The following is a 27625-nucleotide window of genomic DNA, read 5'->3' as shown; positions in this document are numbered from 1 at the left end:
TTTGAAAACTTCTCAATTTAAAAAAACCTTACTGTTAGTATTGTTAACGCAAAAAATCTTTCTTTTTTCTACCATAATATTATTATTATTTTTTTATTGAAATTAAATTTAATAAAAAATAGATTTTTTATCGTACACAAAAATTTGTACAAATATTATTAAATGTTGTGTGTACGCGTCTGCCTCAGCCCATAGGTTATTAAAGAAAAGAATAGAGAAGATGCAAAATAACAACAACACGAGTCCCGCTGTATTCCCTTTTTCCGATGACTAAAAAATAAATAAATTACAAGTTTCAGTTCATTTCTTCAGCTGTGTGCAACCAAGCAAAGCAAAGCAAAAGTCTCTTTCATTCAAAACTCTCTGATCACTTTACTGGAAAGTTATTAGGAGAAATTATGTGAACTGTAGAAAAGTTGGAAGAAAGAAACCCAGAGGAAATGTCGAGCTCTAGTTTCAGAAATGGCAGCGGCGGGATATCCAGAGGAGGAGTAATGAAGATTGACAATTACAATCCCAAATATTCCCCTTCTTCTTCCTCGTCATCTTCTTTTAAGTCAAAGGTGCAGCCTTCGACTGCTTCTTCCGGTTTTCGGCGCAGCAGCTCCGGTTCACTTGGTTCAAGCCGAGATGATTCTGCTGGTAAAGTTTAATTGATGTACTTGAGTGAGATATGAGGTGGGTGTTGGTTGTTTTTGTGTAAAATATGTGTTTAAGGCTGAGCGAATTCCGTTTTTGGAATATTTTTGTGCGTGTCAGTTCTGGTGCGATGTAAAGATTTGGTTTTTATTGGTTTCTTTAGAGTGTGTGTGTTTGTATGTTTATGGTAGGTCATAGTTGGAGAAAATCGAGCGAGAATTTAGTGTTTACTCCATTGTTATTTGCAAAATTACTTTGAGAGGACTGTGTTTTTCTCGAATGCATCTCAGCTTTCTGCAAGAAAGTTTTTGATGTTCCCTTGATAATTTCCTTTAGTAGACTTTGGTGCCTGTTGCATCGATTGTTAGCGTATTAATTTCTTTGAGAGGTTTCTATAGTTCAGCTGTGGCAGAGTTATCTGCTAAGAAGGGGAAGATATTTTTGGAACCGGTAAAGGATATATTTCTCTCATTCGGAAACTAAGAGTTTTAACTGTAGTATGTAAATCCCTCGTTCTTTTCATATTTGGGCTTTCTCTTCTTGTTCTGGTGTATTTTGTTTGCACAAATTGTATTTATCAGTTATCAATTACTAATTTATCGTCTGCTTTGCTGCATTTCATTCTGCTGTTCTTTCATTGATGTAAGCTGATTTGGCACTAGTAATCACACCCATATTTATGTGTTTTTCATGGTATTAAGACTACTGAAAATTGTTTTAAGGCATTTTTCCATTCAAAATAGTGAAATTATATCATTGTGAAAGGTGTATAGAAATGGGAATAACTATTACCCCTATGATTTTTTTTTATAGGAAACAATACTTTTATATAATAATAATCATCGTGTTACATAAATAGCGGATGAGCAATCCGCGAATTCAAAGAAACTAATACACTATCGTCAAGACAATACAAACTTCCAATCCCTAACAACATCTGAAATAGAAAGATGATTGAACTCTGTGATCTTCGTTGTCGACGTTGCAACCCTGAATTTGATCATCTCCCATACTTCATCAACGGAGGCCGACGAGTCGTTGAAAATTCTGTTATTTCTCACGAGCCAGATTGTCCAAAAAGTGAAGTGAATGATCAGATACCAGAATCTCTTTACTCTTGTCCCTGCTCGAATTCTGGGCTCAATAATGAACATGTCTCCTGCTCTTCTTGGAAAGATCCAATAAAATCTCAGCTCTTGCATCACCTTTGTCCATATTCCTCTTGGAAAAGAACAATGTACCAGTAAATGATTCTGATTCTCCTTGTGGTTTTGACATAACATGCACCATTGCGGACTAAAAGCACAGGTTGGCCATCTTCTTTGCACCGAGTCTGAGGTAGGGAGTTTCCCCAAAGCCACAATCCACGAGAATATTTGAACCTTTTGCGGGATAGGTACTTTCCAGATATGATCGTAACATGAGAAAAATGGGAAATTATTAAAGGGAAAGAAAGAATCGTAGAAAGATCGGACCGAGAACAAACCCGTAGAATCCCCCAACCAAACCTTGAAATCCTCTGAACCCAACTCTAACCTGACTGTATCTAAGACTCCCAGTAAAGTAGCAAACTCTCCCAGCTCATTATCATTGAGAGGTCTTCTAAAACGCATATCCCATCGATAAGTTTGACTGACTCCTACATCGACAATCTCTAAAAAGCTACGAATAGGTTTATTAATCTCGGTACAAATCCTAAACAAAGAAGGAAAGCGTTCTTTGAACGAAGGACCCCCTCCCCCCAAAACATCCTCCCAAAACCGAATGAAATTACCCCTATGATACACCACTTCAAATAAAAATATGAGTGATTTCACCGTGAATAGTAGGAATATTGTGATTTCTATTGTCTAGCCCTTCTTCTATTTACCAATCCTTATGACATGATATTACCTGTAATTTGTAAATTGTTGTTTACTTATAGCATCTCAAATATTGAAATCTTTGAAGTAGTTTCCGGGAGGGTTCGAGTTGCTGTTAGATTAAGGCCTCGAAATGCTGAAGAGATGGTGGAAGATGCTGATTTTGCCGATTGTGTTGAATTGCAACCAGAGGTAGAGCCTGCCTGCCATTGTATCCAGATATTTCATTTTGCTATAAACAGAAGATCATTTCTGAGATTCAAATTGGAATTTTTCACGTGAGCCTCGGATTTGATTTTTCTTTCTCCTTTTCAGCTTAAGAGGTTGAAGCTTCGGAAAAACAATTGGGATTCTGATACTTTTGAATTTGATGATGTATTAACTGAGTTTGCATCTCAAAAACGTGTATACGAAGTTGTAGCGAAGCCTGTTGTGGAGGTAATTACAAACTTGACTTTTATGCTGATTCTCATTATTTTTCACGTTAAATTTTCACATGAAGAAGTTCATGCTGTCACCTTTGGCCTCACTGATGATCCTGAGTCCTAAACTGTAAATATCTAATACTTCATTTCACTCAGTGTTCCTGCTCTGAGTTGTGCTTAGTTAATATTGTGTTGTTATCATATGAACTTTTGAATTTTCTTTGATTACAGTGTTGGTCAGTTTCCTATGTTGTCTACCCCCCACGGGCCTCTGAACTTTCCAGTTCATTATATTAGTTATATTATCACCGATGTTTATTGTTTTCTGCAGAGTGTTTTGGATGGTTACAATGGAACAGTTATGGCATATGGACAGACTGGTACAGGGAAAACTTACACTCTTGGAAGACTAGGACAAGAAGACACCGCTGATCGTGGAATAATGTTGCGAGCAATGGAAGACATATTGGTAGAGGCATCACCAGAGAATGATTTGGTTTCTGTCTCTTATTTGCAGGTTGTTACTGATGAAGAATGCTATTTCCCTTTCAAACTGAATACCCCGCATTTCTTTCTTTTTTTAACACCGGCTGTCTGACTTGAGCAGTTTAAGGTTTTCTTGTTGGCGTTTCTACTTGCGCAACATTAATTTTCTTCCTAAATTTATGCAGCTTTATATGGAAACGATACAGGACCTCCTTAATCCAAGTAATGGTAATATATCTATTGTGGAAGATCCAAAAAATGGAGATGTTTCTGTACCTGGTGCAACACTAGTAGAAATTAGGGATCCCAAGAGTTTCATGGAATTACTGCAATTAGGGGAAGCTAATCGTTATGCTGCGAACACAAAATTAAATACAGAATCATCGCGTAGCCATGCCATTTTAATGGTGACATTATGCATTTCTACATTATCCTTTGTTCTGTATTAGTACCTTCTTTTTTTTCTAATTTAAACTTTTGTCTTGATTTTTTCTCTTTTGCAGGTACATGTAAAGAGGTCAGTTAAGGGAAGAAATTCTTCTCTTTCAAGTGAAAATGGCAGCATTACTCTGACGGGTAAAACGCTGAAGCCTCCCATTGTACGGAAGAGCAAACTAGTTATTGTGGACCTTGCTGGTTCAGAGCGCATTGACAAATCAGGTTATGTATGACATTGTGGGGAATATGCATATTTTCTAGTGCAGAATATCAGCAGCCAATATTTGATGCTTATTTGATTTCACCGATTTTGGATCCATCATGAACATTCAATCATAAGTTCTTGGATGAATCTTTGTGTTTGCTTTTCTTCTACCATTTCTTTCCAAGAATCCTTGTCTAGTTGTCTTTATGTTCTTTTGCCGATTCTTTTCCAGTTTATTTTCTAAATCCATCATCTAGCAAAAGAGTTAATTAATTATATGGCAATGTTGGGTGTTGTTAGTAGACACCCATGAAGTTTGAAATATTACAGCATGCCCTGGTCAATCTTAGGACTCACTGTTCAAAGAGGGCTGATGTAATTTTTCAAACCTCAAGGGGTTTGAATTTATTTAAACCAAATCTCTGGGTGTCAAAATTTAGTTAACCTTGGCAAAAACCGCTACTATCAACATAGAAGTTTTGAAGTGCTCTTTTTTTTCCTGTATTAGAGGAAGGGATCACACAGGACATTCTCACTGGTCATTTGTTGTGCTTAGCAGGAAATCAAGTGTTAAAGCAATGGATTTGGCATGTCCAGGATTTAATTTCAACTTTAAGTTTTCTTCCTTCTGTTGAAAATTAGCTGTTTCCATGTTGCAGGCAGTGAGGGTCATACATTGGAAGAAGCAAAATCTATCAATCTCTCTTTGAGCGCATTAGGAAAGTGCATTAATGCATTGGCAGAGAACAGTGCACATGTTCCTGTTCGTGACTCCAAGCTCACAAGGTTGCTTCGAGATTCTTTTGGAGGTGATTATTTACTGAAATTAAGGTTTTTATGAATAATGTGGCTCAAAACAAAATATAGCAACATAAAACTTTGGGGACAGAAAACAGTGGCCGAAAGACTTGATAGACAATTTCCTCTCTCATCTCTCATTCACTTCTTTGTTATTTTATATTTATAATGTCCTGGAAAACCTGGATATCTAAGTCTTGTTCATTGGAGAGTTATGATGAATTTAATGAAGCGCCGTGTTCAAATTTCGAAGAATATTTTTTCCTGGCCTGCTATACTCATTTTTTTGTTTCCTTTTTCCCACACAATTTTTTTTTTGTCTATTGAGGTTCTTACAATAGAATATGCGTGTTTCAGCTTCGAGTAATCTTTTATTGCAAAAAAATTGTCCAATTATATTTCTTAGTTTCTATTACTCATAGCCGTTGTTGGATCACTCCTCCCTTCTTGAACTTGATTGTACTTTTGTTGATCTGGATCGTTGGATGTGTGATTACAGCATCTCACCAGCACAATCCAGTTTCTGCCAAAAAATGTGATCCAGGACCTTATATTTCCAACAATTTAATGCTAGAATACTAGGACACTGAGTAGGATGAATTCCAATTATGTGATGTTGCATGAGAAATGGTGATCAAATGATTTGTGGCATTTTATGTCGGTGGTTGTTGACTGGAAACTTCCCACATTTTGTGATCTCTTCTTCTGCATGGGTGTCTACCTTTACAACCCTCATTTAGACACAATGAAGACAGAATTAAACAAAGGAGATGGTTTAAAATTCCTCGTCATTAATTTTTTTTTAACTTAATGTTCAATCTTCAGGCACTGCTAGAACCTCATTGATTATTACTGTTGGGCCATCGCCACGACATCGAGGAGAGACATCCAGCACCATAATGTTTGGACAAAGGGTAATTCATTATAACAAATGTGCATCTAGCCTTATCGTGTTATTTAACTGTGGTTTCCAAAGTTCATTGTACAAATTTGTGGTCGTTTGAATGATTTCCTATTGCAAATATTTTTAAGAATGAAGTATGTAATTTTGGTTGTATGATATTTAAGTATGGCATCTTGGATAACATGTTAAAATGGGACAGATTATTAATGACATTAAGTTTCTATGACTTATTTCAGGCTATGAAGGTAGAGAACATGTTGAAAATTAAGGAAGAATTTGATTACAAAAGTTTGTCAAGGAAGCTCGATATACAGTTGGACAAGCTAATTACCGAGCATGAAAGACAACAAAAAGTGTTTCAAGATGAGATTGGAAGGATAGCTTCTGAAGCACAAAAACGTGTTGCTGAGGTGGAACAGAACTATGCTGATGCACTAGAGGTATGTGAATTGTGAATGCTCATCTTGATTTCATCTGGTATCGGATCATGTAACACATTTGATGTCTTCACTCTAGGATACCATAGAGGGAACTTAGGAACAGAGAACTCGAGAATAATATCGTCATTTTTCTATTTGAGAAACGTCTACATAATTTCAGCAATAAATAATTTACTATTGAACCATTCGTATCTATATCATTTCTACAAACCAAAAATAAGAAGCTATAAAATTTAATTCGACATAGTCTCTATTTGTTTTTAAAGTAGTTGCGAGGCCAGTGTTATCTATTCTATCAACTACATTTTCTTAGTTCTAAGGCCTGGGGAGTAAAATTCATTCACAATTTCTTTCAATCCTGTTGTTTCAGCCATGATAAAACTCATGTAATTGAATATATTGAACTGTTATTTCCTAAAATTCCCGAAAAATACGCTGTTCAAAGTTTTAGACCACAGTCACATTCTAAGATGCATATATATACACGTGGAATGGAGAATGTGGGCGAAGTCGTCACCTGATGTGGCTGACTAAAATATGTGGGTTTCTAAGACTATGGAAATTAGCATCTGTGTGCTTTTATGCACACTCTTCTCGTTGTTCGGTAGTTTGTAAACTTGTTGGTGGATTGGCTAGGACCTCAAGTCATTCTTTCTCCATTAACTGGAGATTTAAAAGGGATTTGCAGTTATTTTGAACCTTAGTTTAAGCTGAACTATGATGTGCTGTAACTAGGAAATTTCATGAGCTTTGATTTGACGAGCAAGATGAAGGTTTGATCATCTATGCTCATCTAATGGGTTTACCCGCTTCATCTGTTTACATCTTATCTTTTTAGCTGGAGAAACTCAAGTATGAAAAGGACTATATGGAGTCAGTAAAGAAGCTTGAGGAACAATGGGCGATAAAACAAGAAAAGCATGGACATCAAAAAGTCAAAGTTGGCCCATCTGATAATGGCATCGATCAGAGGTCAAATGCGGAGGTATCTCATTTATGTTTTGTTTGTGCGTGGTCTTAGGAGCCTTTAGTGGTAAAGTTAGCATTATCTTGTTATTATGAGATTTGGGTAAATAACTCCTCGTTACTTTTGCAAGTAATTTGGAAGGATAAAGCTGTAAATGAAGTATAATTTCATTGCGTGCACCAGCAGAAACGCCTAAAGATCTTGATCATTTGCTTACTGTCAACTTTCTTTAAGGTCCCTTGCAATTTTAACTTGTTCGTGGGAAGACTGGAGGAATCAATTATCAAGTGAAATGCAAGAGTTAATCTTTGTTTTAGACATCAAAAGTTAAACGTTATTGTGGTAATGATAAGGCATTGCTCATTAAACTTAAAGTTTTGAAATTAGAAATCTGTTGGCAATTTTTTTAATCACAATTAAAGTTTTTTAAAAATTTTGACTATAATTTGTCATATGTTTTCTGTATCCTTTTTATTTGTTATTTGGGTTTCTGAGATACTTATGGTTGTTTTTTCAATGCTTCTATGATAATTCTATGTTACTTATTTCAACAGTTTTATCTATTTTAAAAAAATCTATGAACTTCCTTGTTTTGTTGATGTAAAGCATTGCTATGTTTGATTTACTTCTATAACAAAAACATATATAATCTATTCTATATTATAATAGTTGAGAAGGTTAGAAAAACTGATTGAGAATGAAACCAAAATTTCTTCCTTTTTTACCTTCCTCTTCAACACCAAAAAACCTTTCTTTTTTCTACTATAATATTATTACATCTTTTTATATTGAAATTAAGTTTAATAGAAAAATAGATTTTTTGTCATACACAACAATAACACACTACTTATAATATTCATATCAAATTACAACTGTCCAATGCCCGTTCTATAAATTGATTAAACAATATTCCAAATATCTAATATTATGTTACACGCAACACGTGTGCCTCAGTCGCTAGTATTTGTTATAAGTGAGATTATGCAAATGATAGTCATGTGGTCTCAACATATCATCCACCTTGACATAGAAGTCAATATATTTCTTTACTGAACAGCCAATCAAACCAAAGTCACGTGTTCGAATATTGTCAATCTAATTATTTCATTATTGATTTGAAAGTTTAGAGTTTTTTCTTCTTTTCTCGTTTCTTTGAGCTCTAAATATTTTTTTATTGTTCGGGAAGTTGGTTATAAATTTTCCAAGTTCTTGGTACTGGCATTAAAAGTAATTCTAGTCAATTTTATATTCTTGCAGTCTCCTATGCTCTCTGCTTCTGGAGAAGTGGCAGAGATTAAAAAGAAGTTTCAAAATGAAACTCTTTCACGGAAAGCTGCTGAAGCGGAAAATGATAGATTGAAAAGTGAATTGACTCGTTGGAAAAAAGCCGAGGTGTGAATTAAGTGTGCGATTGACTATTCTTCACTGTATTATTTCAACCTAATCCCTATAGCTGTGGATTACCACCTGATAAATATCAACCGGCTCTCTAGGCTGCTGGGAATGCTGAACTTGTGAAGCTTCGTAAGATGCTGGAAGATCAAGCATGCCAAAAAGCAAAGCTTGAAGACGAACTCTCACTTCTGCAAAGGCAATTACTGCAAATAAGTTCTGATGCTGATGAGGTATGTCTTTACAAGGACCACTTACTTGATCAGTGAACTGTGTTTCCAAATTAACTGCACATGAGCCTAGGAGTGCCCTTCTGTCCGACATATCTTTAGGGTGCCTTTCTTCGCAGTTTTCCTCCAGTTACAAGTTCCTCATTTCTTTTGTCGTTCTTTCAATTACTTCATTGTTTCATTTTCCAGATTTCAACTTTGATGGGAGCAGGTGGTCATTTTTCGTATTTTTGAAACAGTGTGAGAATGATTTGGTTGCCAACTCCTAAACTTCAGGGTCTTGCCATCTTTCTGAAATCTGAATCAGTACTAATAGACTTAGTGTTGCTTATTGACTGCACTTGCGAGCTTAGTACTCTTCATTGAAAACATTACAGTCATGACAGTCTTCTAGATGATAATACCGAAATGGCAATGTCTCTGCCCCTCCACTTAATCTTTTTTTATTTACTGAATATCATTCTGCAAATATTGTCCACAACTTTACTTCGACATTGTTGCATCTCCATCTGCTGTCCTCATTCTTTCTGTTGAAAGATTCAAAACAACCGTTTTTGCAATTGTTCTAAATAGATGGAACTGATAGTAGAGAAAAATGTAAACTAATTGTGGTTATCTTTAATTAGATGTAAGCTAGGGAGATTGGGTTGGTACTTGGTCAGCCATAGCTGAAAATAAGAATGCTTATGTTGGCTGGAAGTGACTTACCTTATATCTTTGGCGAATTTTCTTGGTCCCTGGAACTTATTTATCTGAGCTTCAACATTCTATAAATTTCAAGTTCAAGTCAATGTTACTTTCAGTTATTAATATTTGGGTGACATTGACTTGTCTTTGGCACTGAGTACAATCTATTTGCGTGGTTTAAGCTAGATCGGGCAGGAAATTGTTGCAATTGAATAAGAAATAACACCTTCTGCATATCAGGAATTTAACGTGCTGAACTAACATGTTTATGGTTGTCATTTGCATGAAGATTATCAACTTTTTTAATTTCTTTGGCTGCACAGACAAGAAAAAACTTAGATAGAGGTTTGAATGGACGAGTACCTAGTTCCCTGGATTCTCTCGTCCCTCAGATAAAAAATGAACAGCTAAGAGACACTGGAGATGGAGAGAGAGCTTCAATGGCGAAACTTTTTGAACAAGGTGGACCATTTTTTCATGTTTGACTTTTTCTCAAAAATGTGTGCTTTATCCTCATCAATGTTTTCTCCTGCTGAAATCTTCTGCATTGCAACAGTCGGCCTTCACAAGATATTGTCATTACTTGAAGCGGATGATGCTGATGTTCGCATTCATGCTGTGAAAGTAGTGGCTAATCTTGCTGCAGAAGGTAATGATAGTGACGAATGCCCTTACTTCTATCGTTTTTTGTTTTCTACTTTGTTCGTCTTTTAACATTCAAGTCTTGATCCAAACTTCTTGAATGACCTTATGTTTTATAAGTTTTTGGATGAATGGATTGAGATGGTATTGCCGGGTGAATTGTAAAATACTTGGGACTCTTTTGATTGTTATTTTTATCACTTGGTCAGGTTTTTTGTGACTAACATACTGAAATAGTTAGTTATATTATGTTTACAATGACAAGTATCTTCCTCTGCCTTTTCCACTTAATTAACTCTCTTGGAATGTATTTCACTGATTCATGAGGCTTTAGATACTTGTTCTCTGGTGTCAAACCAGTGTTGTTAGACTCCATTTCATTGTCCTTCCAAAAAAGGAAGTGATGCAAAGATACCCTGAGTTGTGAAGGGAGGTGGTCCCGTAACAAATCGATCTGTGAATGCATGTTTTCCTGTCTAAACAAACAATCACTGACAGATTATCGACCAAGTTATAAACAACAAATGAAGGAACTTACTCTTGCCGCACTGTTCACTAAATTCATTTCATTTTTGATCACCTGTGTTGTCCACCTTGATCTTCTTGTAATGTGTCACGCTTATTATCACATTACTGTCGATCATTTATTATCATTTTCCCTTGATCCTCGCTTCTGCAGAATCAAATCAAGAAAGGATTGTTGAGGCTGGTGGACTTACGTCCTTGCTAACAATCCTGAAAAGCTCCAATGACGAGACCGTTCACCGGGTTGCAGCTGGGGCAATCGCAAATCTCGCAATGAATGGTAATTCTCATTACCTACACTGGACTAACTCACATATAAGATTATCCTAGTTTATCACCGGCTTATAAGTTTGATTCATGGTAAATGGCAGAACTTAACCAGGAGCTCATCATGTCCCGAGGGGGCATCAGCTTGTTGTCTTTGACAGCGACTCGTGCAGAGGATCCTCAGACTCTCCGTATGATTGCTGGAGCCATTGCTAATCTCTGTGGGAATGGTAATCAATCTTACCCATATTTGCACTGACATTAAAAGCCAATGGTTCTAATTAGAAATTTCTTTATCGGGTTATATTGTTTGCTTTTAACAATACTAATTGTACATTTTCAGACAAGTTACAAGCGGAGCTAAGAGCTGAAGGTGGTATTAAGGCTCTTCTGGGGATGGTCAGATGCAGGCATCCAGATGTTCTTGCTCAAGTTGCTCGAGGAATCGCAAATTTTGCGAAATGCGAGTCTAGAGCATCCAGTCAAGGTGAAGTTTTTAGGCTCCTGGAGAACACTCCCTCCCGATGAAATATAAATTCTTTTCTGCAATTATAAACCATACGAATACGGATATATTTAGTGCTCTCTTAATCTCTTTTATACCCTGTTCTGATTCATCGCTGGTGGTTTTCCAATTCTCATTCAAGTTTGGATGACATATTCTCTTCTGAGAGTTTGATTTGGAATTCGAAATCTATGCTAAGTTTTGTCAACTTTGCCACCTGAAGTCTGTAAATAACTCAGCATCGACAATTGGTTGTTGCAGGTGCTAAGAATGGGAAGTCTATTCTAATCGAAGATGGAGCCCTTCCCTGGATTGTACTGAATGCTAACAATGAAGCTTCTCCAATCAGACGCCACGTTGAGCTAGCACTTTGCCATCTAGCACAGCACGGTACACATCATTTTCAGTTTACATCCTAAAGAAAGATTCGTAGTATTTAGATTCAGTTCCTCAATTGTTTCATTCCAGAGGTCAACGCGAAGGAAATGATAGGTGGAGGAGCCCTGTGGGAGCTTGTTCGTATTTCCCGAGATTGTTCACGAGAGGATATTAGGACTCTCGCCCTCAAGACCCTAAAGTCCATCCCCAGTTTCGTGGCCGAGTTGAACAGACTGAGGATTGATCATGGATGAAGAAGTGCAGAATGGAATTGGGTATGTTTCGATATGAAGACCGTCATGAGAAAAAGATCATTAAGTAGGTGAGCAGGGTTCAAGATTTATGTTATATGTAGTTTATACCTTTCATTTATTTCTCATCCTGTGGCCTTATAGACTTATTGTAAGCTGTAAATAGTCGGTTCTTAATCTGAAATTTGTATCTTTCTAAAATTTATGTATTGGCAATCTGGCATTGCGTGGGATGAGCTTGGAAGTATTTGTATATTTATTTGTATTTATTAAACAACTGTTTTTTTTTATAGATGTTATATAAATGTTATTGATTGGATCTAAATTAGTGGGATTCTGTGTCTTTTCGAAAACATGAAAATGTTCGTGGATTCTGAAAAAACTCATGCATGATACATTATGAATTGGTCTCCAATATATGGTAAAACACATAAAAGGAAATAACCATAACGAAAAATAACAAATACAATTGCAGAGGCATAGGTACACACACACAGATGGTATGTTTTCAATGCTCAATTTGACAAAAGTCGTCACACAGCAGATGTATACAGCCAAACATTTCTTATTATAATTAGATAATAGTGGGACATCGATCATTTTGACTTTTTGAAGTAACCAACCTTCATAAGTGGATAATAAAATAAAATCCCTTATCCGAAATAGTTTTAAAATGCAGGAAGTAAGATGACTATTTAACTCATCAAAACTCAATTATCTTAAGAGAAGACGGTCTTACGAATCTTTATCTGTGAGACGGGTCAATTATACCGATATTCATAATAAAAAATAATATTCTTAGCATAAAAAGTAATACTTTTTCATAGATGGCCCAAATAAGATATCCGTATCACAAAATACGACCCATGAGAGTTGAGACCGTCTCACACAAGTTTTTACCTTATCACTTAATCACATTATTTTTCCTCATTGGGAAAAATTGTTTTTTTTTTTGTCTCATTATGATCCTGTAATTTAAGTAGTCAAATTTCTTTTTGGTATATATCTTCACTTGTTTTGCAATTTTATTTATTTTTATGACAAAATTTACTGATGTGACGTCAGATATTTTTTGAGTGACGTAAACAAATGTTAACGTGGTTGTCGATTATCACTGAATTGTCTAGCACTATGTTTACATTCCTACGAAAAAACGACTAAATTATAAAACCAACAAAAATAGCTTACAAAAATTGAAATTTGATTATCGAAATGACCGAAATTGTAATGCGACCTTTGTCCTCTTCAAGAAGCTGTAACTCCTAAGTTTCTTGTCATATTAACAATAAAAATGAACACTAGCTTCTTAAATATTATATATATACGCGCGCACACACTATAACTACATGGGAAATGATTGTTTTTTTCATTAATTTTTTCAATTTTGAGTTTTGGTCAATTAAGTTTCCAAGTTTAAATTTTGATACACTTACTTTTAATTTTTGGTTATTTTGATCAAATTGTTGATATAACATCGGTCAAGTCAGATATTTTCGATGTCAGTCAGCAATTGAGTCGAAATATTTGAAAATTAAAATTTAGTGTATCAAAATCAAACTTTGAAAATTTAATTTCCCAAAAACCAAAATTGAACAAGTTAGTAACTTCATATGCGACAATATTTATAGCTTCCAACAATCCATCTATTATAAATGATATATATTGAATTCATGTTAATCGAACATATGAAATTTTTTTCATTAACATCAATAATTAGATCGACTGTTTATTGCTTAATAAATTATAGTTGTTAATGAAAGACAAAATTCAAATATTTATAACTATATTGTCATCTAAATGTACTTCGTTCCGGCCAATATAACACATGGACAACTATTATATATTTTTTAATTCAATATGCTTAATAATCCAGCTAAGTTACATGGTCACACCTGGAAGCTTAAGAAAATGGGTTGTTTCTTATTTAATTTGTGTACCCAAAAAGAATAAACAAGCAGATGCCACATTCGAGAGCCTCTATTTATAAAGTAAGAAACAATAGTCAATATGCCAAAACAAGCCAAAATAAATAAATACTTCTCCCAAACGGACATTTATTATTTGATTTCAATAAAAAAACATATTATAAACTCCTAAACAAATATATATTATTATTTTATAAAAAAAACGAATATAATTAAGTAAAAACTCCATTCACATCAAACACACCCTTCGTTATTGTCATCAATCATGGATAATATACTCCTATTGGCTATAAATGAAAAATCTCATGAAACCAAAGAAGTCAGATAACAGTCATTATGTTTTAGTAAAATCTAAAAGAGAAGGAAAGCTGACATATAGTGTTCATTCCAAAAGAGGAAAACAGTTGAGCTTCAAGTACTTTTCTTACATATGGAGTACTAGTGTTTGAGAAAAAGGAAACATTAATCAATGTTAATAAGTATATACTAAAAGGGTTTACTTCAGTTCAAAGAATCTGATCGGCTTTTGCCTTTCAGTATTCAATTTTTTGTTCTTAGAATATCCAAACACACACACACAGATTGTCGACTGACGGAGTATAAGCTGTATTGTCCATGTTTAAATCTTATATTATCATATTTAGAATATGAGTTTGATATTCTCAAATATCTTCCAGAAACATAATCCAGATATCTTATTTCAAAATAATGTTGATTCATTCGTCATTTAACATGAATTAGAATAGAAGTTAACTAAATTTCAAGAAACCTTAAATAGTCCTCCTCCAGGAACTTTGTCCCTGCTGTATTTTGCCTTTACAGTCTAAGTCTTTGTGCTTTGCCTCGAAAAAGAGCTTCTTCTCACAGCTGTGCACGTGTGTGCCAATTCCTAGACACCTCCATATTTATAAAATAAACCCTAAAAAATCTATGAAATATGAAATCTTGGAAATTAGATTATGAAGCCCATACCTCTTTGCATCTCGTGAAATGCTATTGAAACCGTCAATGGCTTTAATGAAGCTGGCTTTTCTCTATTTATGAGTGTTGTTCAGATTACATGTAATCGCACTGATTACTAGAAAATCTTACAGATTCATAACAAACCAACGTACTAATTAATCAGATTCATAACAAACCAACATACAATTTAGATCCTTTAAATTAACACGGACTCTTGATTTGTTTGTATACGCATATAAATAGTTAATTGCCTCAAAATCAAGCGCATACGCACACGCGCACACACACATATAGCGCTCTGATGACTATAAATCAATTCGTCAAGTTCAAACTCAAATGAAAAAATATCAGTACTAATGTAACAGTAAATGAATATGTTTTCATAGTAAGCAATATAGGATGATTTTTTTTTTTTATGTCAAAGTGGTGATCTCTAGCTAAGAGATCTATCTTATTTTATATAGTGGAGTTCTTGCAAATGTATTGGTGACTGGAGTCTGGAGAACTTGTGATATGATCTATCATGCATTATAGTAACCAATCTTTACATGAAATATGAGATTTAAAACCAATTATTTGTATACGACACTCACATATATATTAAATGAAGAACTAAGCTAGCCAAGTAACAAATTTTACAAAGTACAATAATGACATTACAATATTCAGCATCGTCAAACTCAGAAAAAAGCTAAAAGGAAATAAACTCATAGTGATGAGGGAAACCCAACAAGGCAACAACTGTAATGTTAACAAGAAAACAACCACAGTTCATCTAACCTAGATAAGTTTCTTGCTAGGAGTAATTAGTTCTTGATTATAATCTGAAATCAATTTTGAAGACATAGCAAAATAAGCAGAAAACGTTACCCTTCTATGACTTCAATCCCGAATGGAACTAGAAAGATGGCCGACCGGTAGCCCAGAACGCCTCGTTTGGCATCTGAATGGAGTTGAGGAGATTCGGTGGCATTCCTTGAAACAAAGACGGATCAGCCAATATTTGTGCCTGATTTTGCGATGGCTGGCCGCCGATTCCTCCAGGCGGCGATCCTAGTGAAGTTCCTTGAACTTGAATTGCATTTTCTTCTTCTTCAAGCGGCAATCTTTCATATGCAGCATTGCTGAATGAAGCTGCCATTATAATAACTGGCCCTGATGCCACAAGCTGCCCCACCACACTGCCCCCCACAACCTGCCCCTGCCCTCCGGCCAGGTATATGGTCAGTCCGGTGGCCGCAGGTGGAGCTGGTGGCGGCAGGAACGACCCCGACAATGACAAGATCTCGAATCTGCCATGTAATGTTACTATTGCTCCTGGGGAAGCCGGTTGCTTTAGGGTTACGTTCGTCACGTTGCCACTTCCACTCATAATGCATATTCCCCTCTGGCGGCGGCGAGCGAAGTTGGAGACACCCTCCATGATGTCGCAGCCGTCTGAGATCTCCATGACATGGGTTCGGAGTGCGTTGGCGCTGTCTCGAGTGATGATGATCGGTGGCTTCGGCTTGTTTTTCGAACCGGCGGGGCGGCCTCTAGGCCTTCTTGAGCCAGACATTTCTCCTTCTCCACCGGCGGAGCCACCATCCTGGCCTGCGGAATCACCCTTGCCTTCGTCCCGGTTACGCTTTTGTCCCATGTTTAGGCCTCCGCCACTGGTTTCGCTTTGCTCGTCCTCGGAGTTTTGGCTATGGTGGTGGAACTGGTGTTGCAGATTGAAGTCCCTGGTGTTGAATGGAGGTGGAAGAGAATGGTTATCCATGGTTATTTTTCTTGCTCTTTGGTTCTTTACTAAAGAAAATTACGAAAGGAGGATATAGTTTAAAAAAAAAGATTGATTAGTGGAATTAATTGAGGAAAAAAAAGGAGTGCACAGACTTTAAGGGCCTCTTTTCTTCACTCTTTCTTTTTTTCTAGCTTTTGTAGCTAACTTTTGTTGGGTTTATTGCCTTAATTAATGAATCAAGATTCAAGAAAAGGGGTGAAAGAGTGGAGTTTTCATGTATAACCCACCAAACTCTATGCTGAATCCGCCATTATTTCCACTTCTCCGACACCCCCTACACGGCGGCGCTGCACTTGTCTGAGGAGGAATTTTTCACTGGACAAGATAACAAGATTGGTGTTTGTGTTTAGATTTCACAAGGGTTGAGTTTTGGATTAGCTAGGGTTTCTCATGGGCGGTGGGGTTGTACCTCTTTCACGCACAAAACACACTTATACACACAGTGATCATGTGTGTGGAATGTATCTATTGTATGTGTGTATACACCTCAGCAAAAGAAATGATGGAGAGTTTTTATATTCATGTAAATCCAAAACTCTCTCTCAAAAATTCAACTATGTCTTTGTCCATATGTTTCACTAGGTCTCCATCAAATTACAACTCAAAGGAAGAGTGGCATTTTTCTTTTGTCAATTGGGAGCAGCTTTGATTTCTTATAATATATATTCTTGTGCTTGTGATGTTTCATTGCTTATTTGCCACGAGTACCCAAATGACTAAAATTCCAATTTTTATTTATTTATTTATGAGATTTTGAAAATATTTTTTACTTGATTGGAACGGACACTACTCGTCACTCTATTTTCTAGAGACGTTTCTACACAAAATGACGCTTTTGTGTGTACACGATTTCATTTCGAGATGATTACAGATAGAATTGACCAAAAAATTCATTAATTAAGTAGGAAAAGGAAACCATGCAATAATTGATACTGCAAAATGAAAATCCAATATGGGTTGGCGTTGGATTGGGATTCTCGAATTTGAGTAGCTAGGGTAATTCGGATCAGATGTCCTACCAAGGACTAGATATCTTGTGAGACGGTCTCACGAATCTTTATCTGTGAGACGAGTCAACCCTACCGATATTCACAATAAAAAGTAATACTTTTAGCATAAAAAGTAAGATTTTTTTATGGATGACCCAAATAAGAGATCTGTCTCACAAAATACGATCCGTGAGACCGTCTCACACAAGTTTTGGGCCCTACCAAGTATGGGTTTTTTTTACCCAATTTGAGATAAAGAGATGTTCATCGCATATAATCGAGAGCCAACGAGCTAATCTTGTCTAATTATGCTTTTCATAAAGACTAGCAGATCGTGACACAAATTATATGTGTGTTTCATAGAAAAATTAGATAATGGAGTAGTTTTTGTTGTTATTATTATTATTTTAAAGTGAAAATTTTAATTTTTAGATAAAATAAAATGTAAAAAAAAGTGGTATATATAATTGGATAATTAGCAAAATATTTTGTAAATTATAAAGAAACTTTAATTACCACCGTATCAAAATTAATTATGTGGTTAAGAAAATATATATTTACATAGATAAATAGCATATTGTATATACAATTAGTTAGGTATATGTTTGTAGAGCTAGCAGACGAACGCATGCGAGTATAATATTACATGGCAAAGCATCGAATTGAGAGCCAACTCATTTTTTTTTTATAACAAAACTTGAGACCGACATATTTTTTATACGATTCGACTCATGAAAAAATATTATTTTTCACCGCGGGGTCTATTGGTCTTGGAAGATATCTAACTACTTTTTTTGTTCAATCCAGTTAATTGATTAGGTCCGGTGGGATCAAAACTGTAGAATCAAGCAGGGGCTACGGTCTAAATCTATAGGCATAACAGAAATATTTTTGCAACATTAAAGAAGAGGAAGCGGCACCATTTAATTGGGGTTTGAGATATAAGCATGCATTAATTAATTTAACGCCAATGCTTGACATATTTAGAGTCAAAGTTGTAGATAAAATTATTTAATTTGGCCTTTTATTATTTTTCTAATTTTTTACCATATTGATAGCATATCATAGCTAATTTATAAAATATAAGACATTGAAATTATTCATGGACGACATATATAATCGATATATGCAAAGGGTTATTTTAAGAATATGTCTAGTTTAAGTTATAAGATCGATTGATAGATGTAAGAACCACATAGATAAATAGAATACGAACAGCTCTCTTGTCAGACAATATTATGGATTTATATTTGTAAAATGGGTCGAACTGTCTAGAACGAAAAATAATATTTTTATGAATCAGATGCAATAAAATATTTATATAACAAAATTGATTCGTTGATATAATATATATTTGGATATATCCAACGGAAGGTTGCGGTCCATGAGATGAGTTGTCGTTTTTATATATATATTTATTCTCAGCGCCACATATCATGCATATACTTCAATTCTTTTTAAGAATATAAATAGACGAGGGAGCACAATCTGTCCGTACAATTTTGCACGTGTCGCCTCCCGCGCGATCTGCGGGTCTATTCGTTGAATATGAATGGGTCGTGGTTAACTGGTCCTCTCCCATGTAAAAATGGCCGATTCCTCCAAAATATGAATCATATTGAGTGCTTTTTATAAATGTTCCAAGGATCTCTCTTTCTTCTTTTTATTATAGGCTCACGATTCGTATTTTATGAGACAGATCTTTTATTTGGACATCCATGAAAAAGTAATATTTTTTATGCTAAGAGTATTACTTTTTATTGTTAATATCGGTAGAGTTACTCGTCTCACATATAAAGATTCATGAGATGATCTAACAAGAGAGAGACCTACTCTTTATTATATGGGTCGGGTACTGTCAGTTGGATCCAAATTTCGACAAGACCCGATTATGTTGTATACTTGTAACATGATGCACATTATATAATATATATTATATTAGTATTTTGACTTAAACAAAGTGGTCCTAAAACACCCTCTCTCGTCCTAGACTCGTAGGTATAGTTCAAGATACGCGAGTTTGCAACGACAAAAAACATTAGTTTCCCGAAACAGCCAGGACTACGGAGATTAAGATTGATTTAATGAGTTTCGGATTCCTAAAGTTTCCTGGATAAACAAAATTTAAGTTGATTTAAAATCATTCCATATCAAGCTATACAATTTCAATTATAATGGTAATCGACTAATTATGACAGATTTCAAATACACTAAAGGTGATGTAATTTAAAATTCATCAATCAAATTCTTCAACAAATCAAATGCATCCCTCCAAATCAAATTCATCAATATTAATATTTTTAAGGAACAAGGAATGTCAATTCTTTTTTTTAATATATTTTACTATAAAGTATATATTAATTTTTTTAGGTTTTAATATAACACTAATGGCTTTATATTTTTTTATTTGAGTTTTCTTATGTTTTGGTAAGTTTGGATAAAGCTTAAAGAAAATTTAAATAGACTGCAGAATTTCTAAAATTAAGTAATTGTTTAATATTGTAGGTAAGAAATCAAATCATGACTATAAAATAGTATTTTATAATAAATAAAAATACGAATATTTAATTGTTCAAGTACTACTACATGTCACTGCCTACGAGGCATTGACCCAATGACTAAAATTGAGGTTATGATATTTGTTGATGTTAAGTTCGAGTTTTGTTGGTAGTCATATTTAGTTATTTCTTTGTATTTTCTTTGTTCGAATAAGCAAGTTTCGGGTTCATGCTCAAGTTTTGTCTATAGTACGAACAGTTACATTGTAGCGTTATAGTTTGCAACAATATCATATATATATATATATATATATATATATATATATATATATATATATATACTCTAAAAAAACTACATGTCACCAGCAAGATTTGTTTGGTGAGAATGCCACGAGATCCTCAATATATAAGGAGCTTGTGCGTTTTTAAAAGAATTTTCTTATGAATAAATCTAACGCAAATATTTGTCACTTCATGTTTATTATTTGAATATTGGATTTATCGTTATCTTTATTTATATGCAATGGTGTTAGCATAAAATTTTTATTTTTTTAAAAAAATATAGGTTCTTATAATCAAAAAATCTTAACTCTTAAATTTTTTATTAACAAAATTATTTTTTCATAAAATTTAGGCCACGATGGCAAGATCCTTGGTCCGGCTGATCTAGAAATTACTAGCGCGTGGATGACGCTGACACCATCACAGAGCAGCAGCCTCCGGCAGTGACCGGAAATCTATGCAATTAAGATGCTTATTGTTGGAACAAAAGTATTACTATATCAATCACATCAGATTCCGACCTTGTTATCCAAGCCGAATGCGGTGACTTCGAGTCAATTTCCAATATTTTGTTTGAGTCATTTTGATTTAACTGAAACTAAAGTTGACTCTCACACGTTCTTTAACCTTTCACTTTGTAACAGATTATTCTAAAAATTGATATTTAATGTGTGCAAAAAACTTCACATCCCACGTACAATTTCGATTTTAAGAAGTCCAGATTTCTGTTATCAAATTGGATGTGATAAAAAAGAGAATATTTATTTGGATGTGATAAAAAAGAGAGTATTTATTTGAGAAACATGCAGAGCAATGAAAAGGTAAAAGTTACTTTATTTACATATTTGGTTATGATTTACCATTGGATTGCATGTTGACGAATAATATTTTAATTGATGCGGCATTCTGTTAAAGAAAAAAACAGTAAAAGGATGATTTCACAGGACACTGTTTCTGTTACCTCAACATTTACGTGTAATTTTGTGAGTTTCACGTGTTTAGATTGCAATGAATATCAACAGAGAATGAAAATGATGATAGTATAAATATCAGTGTTGAATATAATGTGAAGTAACTTATAATAGCCAAAACAAGATGATACGAAACTTATCATGTGGACGCAGAAAATGATAAGCGATTTTTCAGGAGAAAAAATTGCGCAGACGCGACATATCAAAGGTTGGTTCGATAACCTCTTAATCGTCTTTGAATCCAGGTTCAGATATCAGAGAATGGAGCTCCTTGGCTTTCTCATCACTAAATCCTAGGGACACCAATACTCGATGGCCAAGTGATTCTTGTTGCTGCCATAACCCAACAAGCATATGAGCAGTTGTTATTTCCCCGTTTTCACCTGAGTTTTGTTCACAGATATTACACACCCAGAACATCTTCAAAAAAAAATGCAGCATGGGAGAATCCAGACCAGAGATTGCATCCAAAACATTTTTTTAGAAAAAAACTAATCTTTCGATCTAAAACCAGACATAATCATGAACGTGTCTTGCCACAGGAGGAACTGGAACTTGATCAGAATAAAAGAGACTACTTCTTGATAAGACTGAAACATCCATTCTTATCATTCAAGATAACTTTCAGTTTCTAACTCAGATCAGATATGACCAAGATTACATTCATCGATATGAATGGTACACATTAAAAAATATTTTTCCTTCACATCCAAACACATGTAGATTTTATATTTATTTTTGCTATATTTGTCATAATCAATTTGTCTGCGACTCTGCACTAGGCTTTAAAAACTCATGCTAAATGCAATAACTATTTAAAGCAATCAAATTACCTGATTTTAACTTTTCGTTGACAGCCCAATCGAGGGCCCTTTGAGTTGCTTCAGTTAAAGGAGGATGCTCAGGACTGAAGAAGAACATATCAAGTTTTCCCCGTTTTTTCCCAATTTCATCACGCACTTTAAGAAGTGTAACACCATTTGCTCGCAAAAACTTTGAAGCAAAGCTAGTTCCTGCTTAAGAAAGTACTGCGGTTAGAAGTATGATTCTTTTAGGTAAACAATTTGGATTACTAATTATCATCTTAAGATGCATAGATAAATAAGAGAATGTTGCATAGGTAATACATAGACACAGAAACAAAATTCTATAAATTTCAATAGGTTAGGATTCAAAGAGAGACGATTCGAACAATTTATACATAAATATATACTAGTGAGTCGTGACCCTTTGCACGTGTTGCGTATTTATACCTTTGAACATTTACCTAAACTTGATAATTTTTCTTATTTTCAAATTAATGATTTTTTAATATTTTATTAGGAATGTTAGATCATCTAAAAATTTAAAAATATAGTTAAAGATAGGACTGAATTCAAAAATATAGATAAAAACCCAAGTTACCTTTTTCAATAGCTAAATCCTTGGCTTTTAAAATTTGTAAAATGTCCCCTGGCATCTCTTTAAAAACAGCAAACTATCCAGGTTGTATCTGATGATTGTTTTCTAAGATTCCATATTGGCGTTTTTCTTTTTTTTTTTTTAGTTTAGTCCCTGAATACTCTTGTGGCATATGATAACATCGAATCCACTTTATATCCTTCACAATTCGTAACCAGTGCGGTATCCTACAATGTTTATGGGGACCCATGCATAACAGTACACAGGTCCATTTGTAACTTTTGCTGTGGTAATTCTAGCTGCAAAGTTTCTCTTCAGAAATTCAAGCAGTAGCTTACATATAAGCATATAATCCAGTTCAATCAGAATGAAACTTAAAAATGTTTTGCTATTCCGTGCCAAAAAAAAATTTGCTACTCATGCGAGCCAAAACAGGATCCTCCTATGGCTTATTTTTTGAACCCTAACGATTAAAGAATAATCAGCCCTACACTTCCACAACATCTCATAAGAATTCTTTTTCTATTACACTCATTGCCTCTCTCTTTCCTGGTCCAACATAATACTTAATGATAACAATGGCTCCAACGTTCACATTGATTGGTGCACTCTTTGCTTTGGCAGAAAAGCTTAGCTAAATCCGTGAATCATTGTTAGACAAATATTTGCCCCAATCAGATACTGATTTCAACCTTTAGACATCTAAAAATCTGCGGCAAGTTCCTGATAACAGCCAAGTAAGCTTGGCATCATTGACTGAGTTCCAATAGTATAATTCGTAACTAAATTGTTTCACAGCATTTAATTTTCTTAGGAACGTAAGTATCGTAGTTTTTTTCTGACATATAGAAGGTTTTGAGCTAAGACATGCCAGAACTTATTTACTTGATCTCCAGAGGTTGAACGTATCCATGATTTTAATTTTTATACTTATGTTATAGCAAACTTCGAAAGTTGAAGTTTCCTTGCACGTTACAAATAATCATTCAGATAAATCTCTCCTTGATCAAGTTTTTATATCGAGGACGAACAATGTTTATCGACATTTTATCATCTTAAGCATCTGAATTATTGCTGATCTCATTATTGAAATTCAAGACATTCACAAACTTACCTAGTTGATTACTGGTAATTTACAGATTCATGTTATAATGATTTTAATAAGAAAGCGTAACAAGATTTTTCCCACAATAAAGGGTAATACTTAATTTGCAACAGCTTATGAGACGCGTCGTGGTATTATAGCTATTTTTCATTCAACAAGGAATACCAAAAGGTGAAAAGAATACCAGAGAGAATGCCATTTTGGTGGTCTCTGGGTTGTCAGATAAAAATATCTTTTGGATATCAGTGAAATTTGTAAATGGCTTGTTGCAATAATTTAAAGAACAACAAATCAAAAGAAATTCTATAAACTTTTTCTGATCTTCGAATAACCTTGCTAGTTAACCACGTAGCAGATTTTACAGTTTTAAATAACGAAAGAAGTTACAACTTACAAGGATTTCATGCCAAACAAAGCATGATGGTCAACGGAAAGATGTAAAAATTAACATCACACAGACTGAGACAAAAGGTTATTTGCAAATGTCTGCATGATAACTTATGTATATGCTCACCGCTCAACATCAGTAACAGTTTTTCCAAAAGTTCAGGCCAATATGGACCAAAGACAATTCAAGGTTGTATCAGCACAGAGAAGACAGAAATGTAGATCAAAATTGAAGCATGCAAAACTTGAGAAAGAAAAAAATGGCTGACCCTCAATCAAGATTCCCATAAGAAGAGCTTCAGTGCCTGTGTTTGGGGACTTAATTTTCCTCGCTTCCAACTCGCCCATTGCGAATGACTTTATTGCCTTTGATGACCATCTAAAATAACACTCGACTCATTAAATAACACCTCAATTCGAACATAACCAAACCAATCAAACAAAACACCCTGCAAACACAAACACGGTACATCCATTTTCAACAGGAAAATATGAAAAAAAATGATCATTGAATTCATACTCACTTGGGAAGCTTCTCCGCGGAACCAACGGCCTCCGGATTACTGCAAAAGTTTGTGAATAATATCAGCATCAGCCTTTCATATATAAAAGCACTCATTTGAAGCATCAAAAACCAATAAAATTATAAACTATCTAATCCACCAACCATTAAACTTTTGGTATAGGTAATGAAAACTTGAATGCTAGTTGAATATATCTCTTACATGAAGATGTAAACGAAGATTACTACGATAAAATGCATACCACATTTCCAAATGTGTGGCATGAACGACTCAAATTTTGATTAGCTTCAAAATATAAGCCATTCTTTCACATATGCATCCACCTGTGATGTGTCTAAAACTCTTAATTCTTAAGGCTTGAAGTATTCTCTCCACAATAAATTGCACACCACACAGGCAAAAGTCTCCAAATTTACGGCCAGGAAACTGATATCTGAAGTATTTATCAACATATACGAGTAAAAAGCAAAAAACGACCCTAAAAAATATACAGCAAAGCAAAATAACCGCACTAGCTAAAAAGTTGAGTTATGCAAAAATTACACGGTGGGGAGGCTCAATGAAACCGTGGCGTTGATAGGAGGGTATTTTGGTGAAAAGGGTCCACCAAGATTTGAGGGATGGCGCGTGAATTTGATGGCTGTATTGCCAAGCCATTGACTTCGAAGGCTATTACTCGGATTGAGAGAATTTGGGATCAGTAAATCCTGGTTGTGTTGTTTGGTTACGGTTCCGGTCATTCGGGTTGAGACTGTGAACAGTGATCGAGCTGCCATTTTCCAAGAAATGGACGAGCTCTGTTGCGTGGGAACGGGAGCTGAAAGTACTCTTCGGTGGAATCTGGATAGAAAGGATAAGCCAGACGACGTTGTAACATATTGGTCCAGTCCACTTAGGCATAAATTGGATCGAGGCCCAAAATAGCGGCTATATAAAATCCCAAGGCCCAGTGAATTGTGTGGGCATCTCTCTCTCTAACTGTACAAATCCTTCACCTTTTAAATTCATCACTTTGGAATTTTTAACATTATTAAGGAAAATATATATTAATCTTTTAATAAAAAAATATGGAAAAAAAATATAATAGTAACCCATTAGAATTTAATAATTTGTCTAACAAACCCAGTCGGATACATTCTTAAGCAAAAACTTGTGTGAGACGGTTTCACGAGTCGTATTTTGTGAGACAACTCATGTCAACAAGATGCATCATATTTTCGAGAATTCGTCACTTAAAAACTTCAAAGTTAAACGACTTCCTGAAAACTTTCTCCAGATACGTGTGAGCAATTATATAAGGAAAGACTAGTGTTGATACGGTAGAGATAGTCGTCGAATGTGGAACGTTAAAGAGACTATGATTGATAGAGTTTTATTTTTGTATTTATTATTATTACTTCACCTCTCAAGTTATACTCTTGTATGTATTAAAAAACATTGATTTTTTGTGGTCAGATGTTAATTAACAATAAATCTGATAATTCATTTAGGAGATCCAATGAGAAGCCACGTAGGAAATTATTTAGTTATGTAAAGTTAAGTTAATCAGTTACTCATTCAATTAATTTATTAGTACGCTCATTAATTGAATAATTAGAAATATATTGTGAAGTGCCCAGCCGCCACGGCAGAATGGAGTGGTGACGACTGAGGAGCCAAAACAAAGACACGAGGCTTTCTAAATCCCCATACTCCCTCGATTATGTGGGTTACGAATGGTTAAAATTTCAATTACAACTATAAATTATGAGTAGATCTCTTGTAAGACGAATTTTTATCTATGAGACAGGTCAAGCCTACCGATATTCACAATAAAAAGTAATACTTTGAACATAAAAAGTAATATTTTTTAATGGATGACCAAAATAAGATATCTGTCTCACAAAATACGACTTGTGAGTCTGTCTCACACAAGTTTTTGTTATAAGTTATATTTTTTTTAATACAAACATAAACTTGATCTAAAATTTCTCAATCTAGTTTTCTCTTGGAATCAATTTAGTTTTATACTTATAGGAAATAATTATAGATTCAACCTTCAAAGACATAAATATCAACTTCATTTGATCATATCGAGTTATTTCTCTGGGATCTTGCCTTGAATATGAACATTTATCAACATATGTGCGTTTCACTTACGAGCCAATCCTACTCATATTTACAATAAAAAAATAATATTTTTCATTAATAACCTAAGTATGATACATGTCTCACATAATTGGTTCATAAGACTGTATCACGTTAGTTTTTGTGCTACCTGTGTATATTAATTTTCACCCTTAGACGAAAGGGCAGCATGAAAAGTTCCTCAACTTAAATACCCATGAAATCTTTAGATAACAAAACTATAAAAATTACTTTCACGTAAATATATCCTCACAAATACGTGAAATGACATCCTTCTAAAAATAAAACGTTAAGTGCACGCAAACAGTTACGGGCCTAAACCTAATACTAGAATCTCACTTTTAACATAATCAAGCCCACTTTTGGATTATTGACCCAAATATTTAATGGGCCCCCGATTCTTTTTAAAAAATATGGAGACCATTCACTTAATTATTGCTTCGTGTTTACATGAAATCCATTTTACACGTGTGCATGCAATAATGATTTTCTTAACATACACGAAATTAAAGATATATATTTAATCAACAAAGTTATATAATAATGGTATAATTTTATTTTTAAATAAGGCCTAACCAAATTAATTAAAATTTAGTTAATATTGTAGCATCAACTTTAATTAATAG

The 27625-nt window shown here is 34.5% G+C and overlaps 3 protein-coding genes across 4 annotated transcripts; 1 reads left to right on the top strand and 2 right to left on the bottom strand.

Moving 5' to 3' along the window:
* Positions 1-248: 248 nt before the first annotated feature.
* Positions 249-12329, top strand: LOC142542841 (kinesin-like protein KIN-UA). 2 transcript variants are annotated; one of them, XM_075649686.1, is made up of 19 exons: positions 249-642; positions 2590-2693; positions 2817-2939; positions 3258-3443; positions 3598-3819; positions 3916-4072; positions 4715-4864; positions 5679-5767; positions 5994-6197; positions 7036-7182; positions 8422-8556; positions 8658-8789; positions 9797-9935; positions 10030-10122; positions 10795-10920; positions 11012-11137; positions 11251-11394; positions 11674-11802; positions 11881-12329. In XM_075649686.1, exons 1-19 carry the CDS (start codon positions 441-443, stop codon positions 12042-12044), a joined length of 2772 nt encoding a protein of 923 aa, XP_075505801.1. In that variant the 5' UTR covers positions 249-440; the 3' UTR covers positions 12045-12329. The 2 variants fall into 2 exon arrangements, with proteins under 2 accessions (XP_075505801.1, XP_075505802.1); XM_075649687.1 differs by having other exon boundaries at positions 250-642; positions 2593-2693.
* Positions 12330-15547: 3218 nt separating this feature from the next.
* LOC142542839 (AT-hook motif nuclear-localized protein 18-like) lies at positions 15548-17264 on the bottom strand. Its single transcript, XM_075649684.1, has one exon. It carries the CDS (start codon positions 16689-16691, stop codon positions 15828-15830), a length of 864 nt encoding a protein of 287 aa, XP_075505799.1. The 5' UTR covers positions 16692-17264; the 3' UTR covers positions 15548-15827.
* Positions 17265-21507: 4243 nt separating this feature from the next.
* On the bottom strand, positions 21508-25728 carry LOC142542840 (ATP-dependent Clp protease ATP-binding subunit CLPT2, chloroplastic-like). The gene is made up of 5 exons (XM_075649685.1): positions 25416-25728; positions 24873-24911; positions 24618-24727; positions 22289-22468; positions 21508-21838 (listed from the first exon to the last, which is right to left on the bottom strand). Exons 1-5 carry the CDS (start codon positions 25646-25648, stop codon positions 21681-21683), a joined length of 720 nt encoding a protein of 239 aa, XP_075505800.1. The 5' UTR covers positions 25649-25728; the 3' UTR covers positions 21508-21680.
* Positions 25729-27625: the final 1897 nt, after the last annotated feature.

Source organism: Primulina tabacum, chromosome 4 (genome assembly GCF_025594145.1).
Source record: "Primulina tabacum isolate GXHZ01 chromosome 4, ASM2559414v2, whole genome shotgun sequence".
NCBI lineage: Eukaryota > Viridiplantae > Streptophyta > Magnoliopsida > Lamiales > Gesneriaceae > Primulina > Primulina tabacum.
The sequence above is the reverse complement of the archived record's forward strand: the minus strand, read 5'-3'. Positions and strand labels throughout refer to the sequence as shown.

Coding starts and splice junctions, on each gene's coding strand:
- LOC142542841 (XM_075649686.1), top strand. CDS start 441: ATGTCGAGCTCTAGTTTCAGAAATGGCAGCGGCGGGATATCCAGAGGA. Junction 3,820..3,915: donor GTAGCCATGCCATTTTAATG/GTGACATTATGC, acceptor TCTCTTTTGCAG/GTACATGTAAAGAGGTCAGT. Junction 9,936..10,029: donor GGCGAAACTTTTTGAACAAG/GTGGACCATTTT, acceptor GCATTGCAACAG/TCGGCCTTCACAAGATATTG.
- LOC142542839 (XM_075649684.1), bottom strand. CDS start 16,691: ATGGATAACCATTCTCTTCCACCTCCATTCAACACCAGGGACTTCAAT.
- LOC142542840 (XM_075649685.1), bottom strand. CDS start 25,648: ATGGCAGCTCGATCACTGTTCACAGTCTCAACCCGAATGACCGGAACC. Junction 22,469..24,617: donor TATGGGAATCTTGATTGAGG/GTCAGCCATTTT, acceptor TTTCTTAAGCAG/GAACTAGCTTTGCTTCAAAG. Junction 21,839..22,288: donor CAACGAAAAGTTAAAATCAG/GTAATTTGATTG, acceptor AACAAAACTCAG/GTGAAAACGGGGAAATAACA.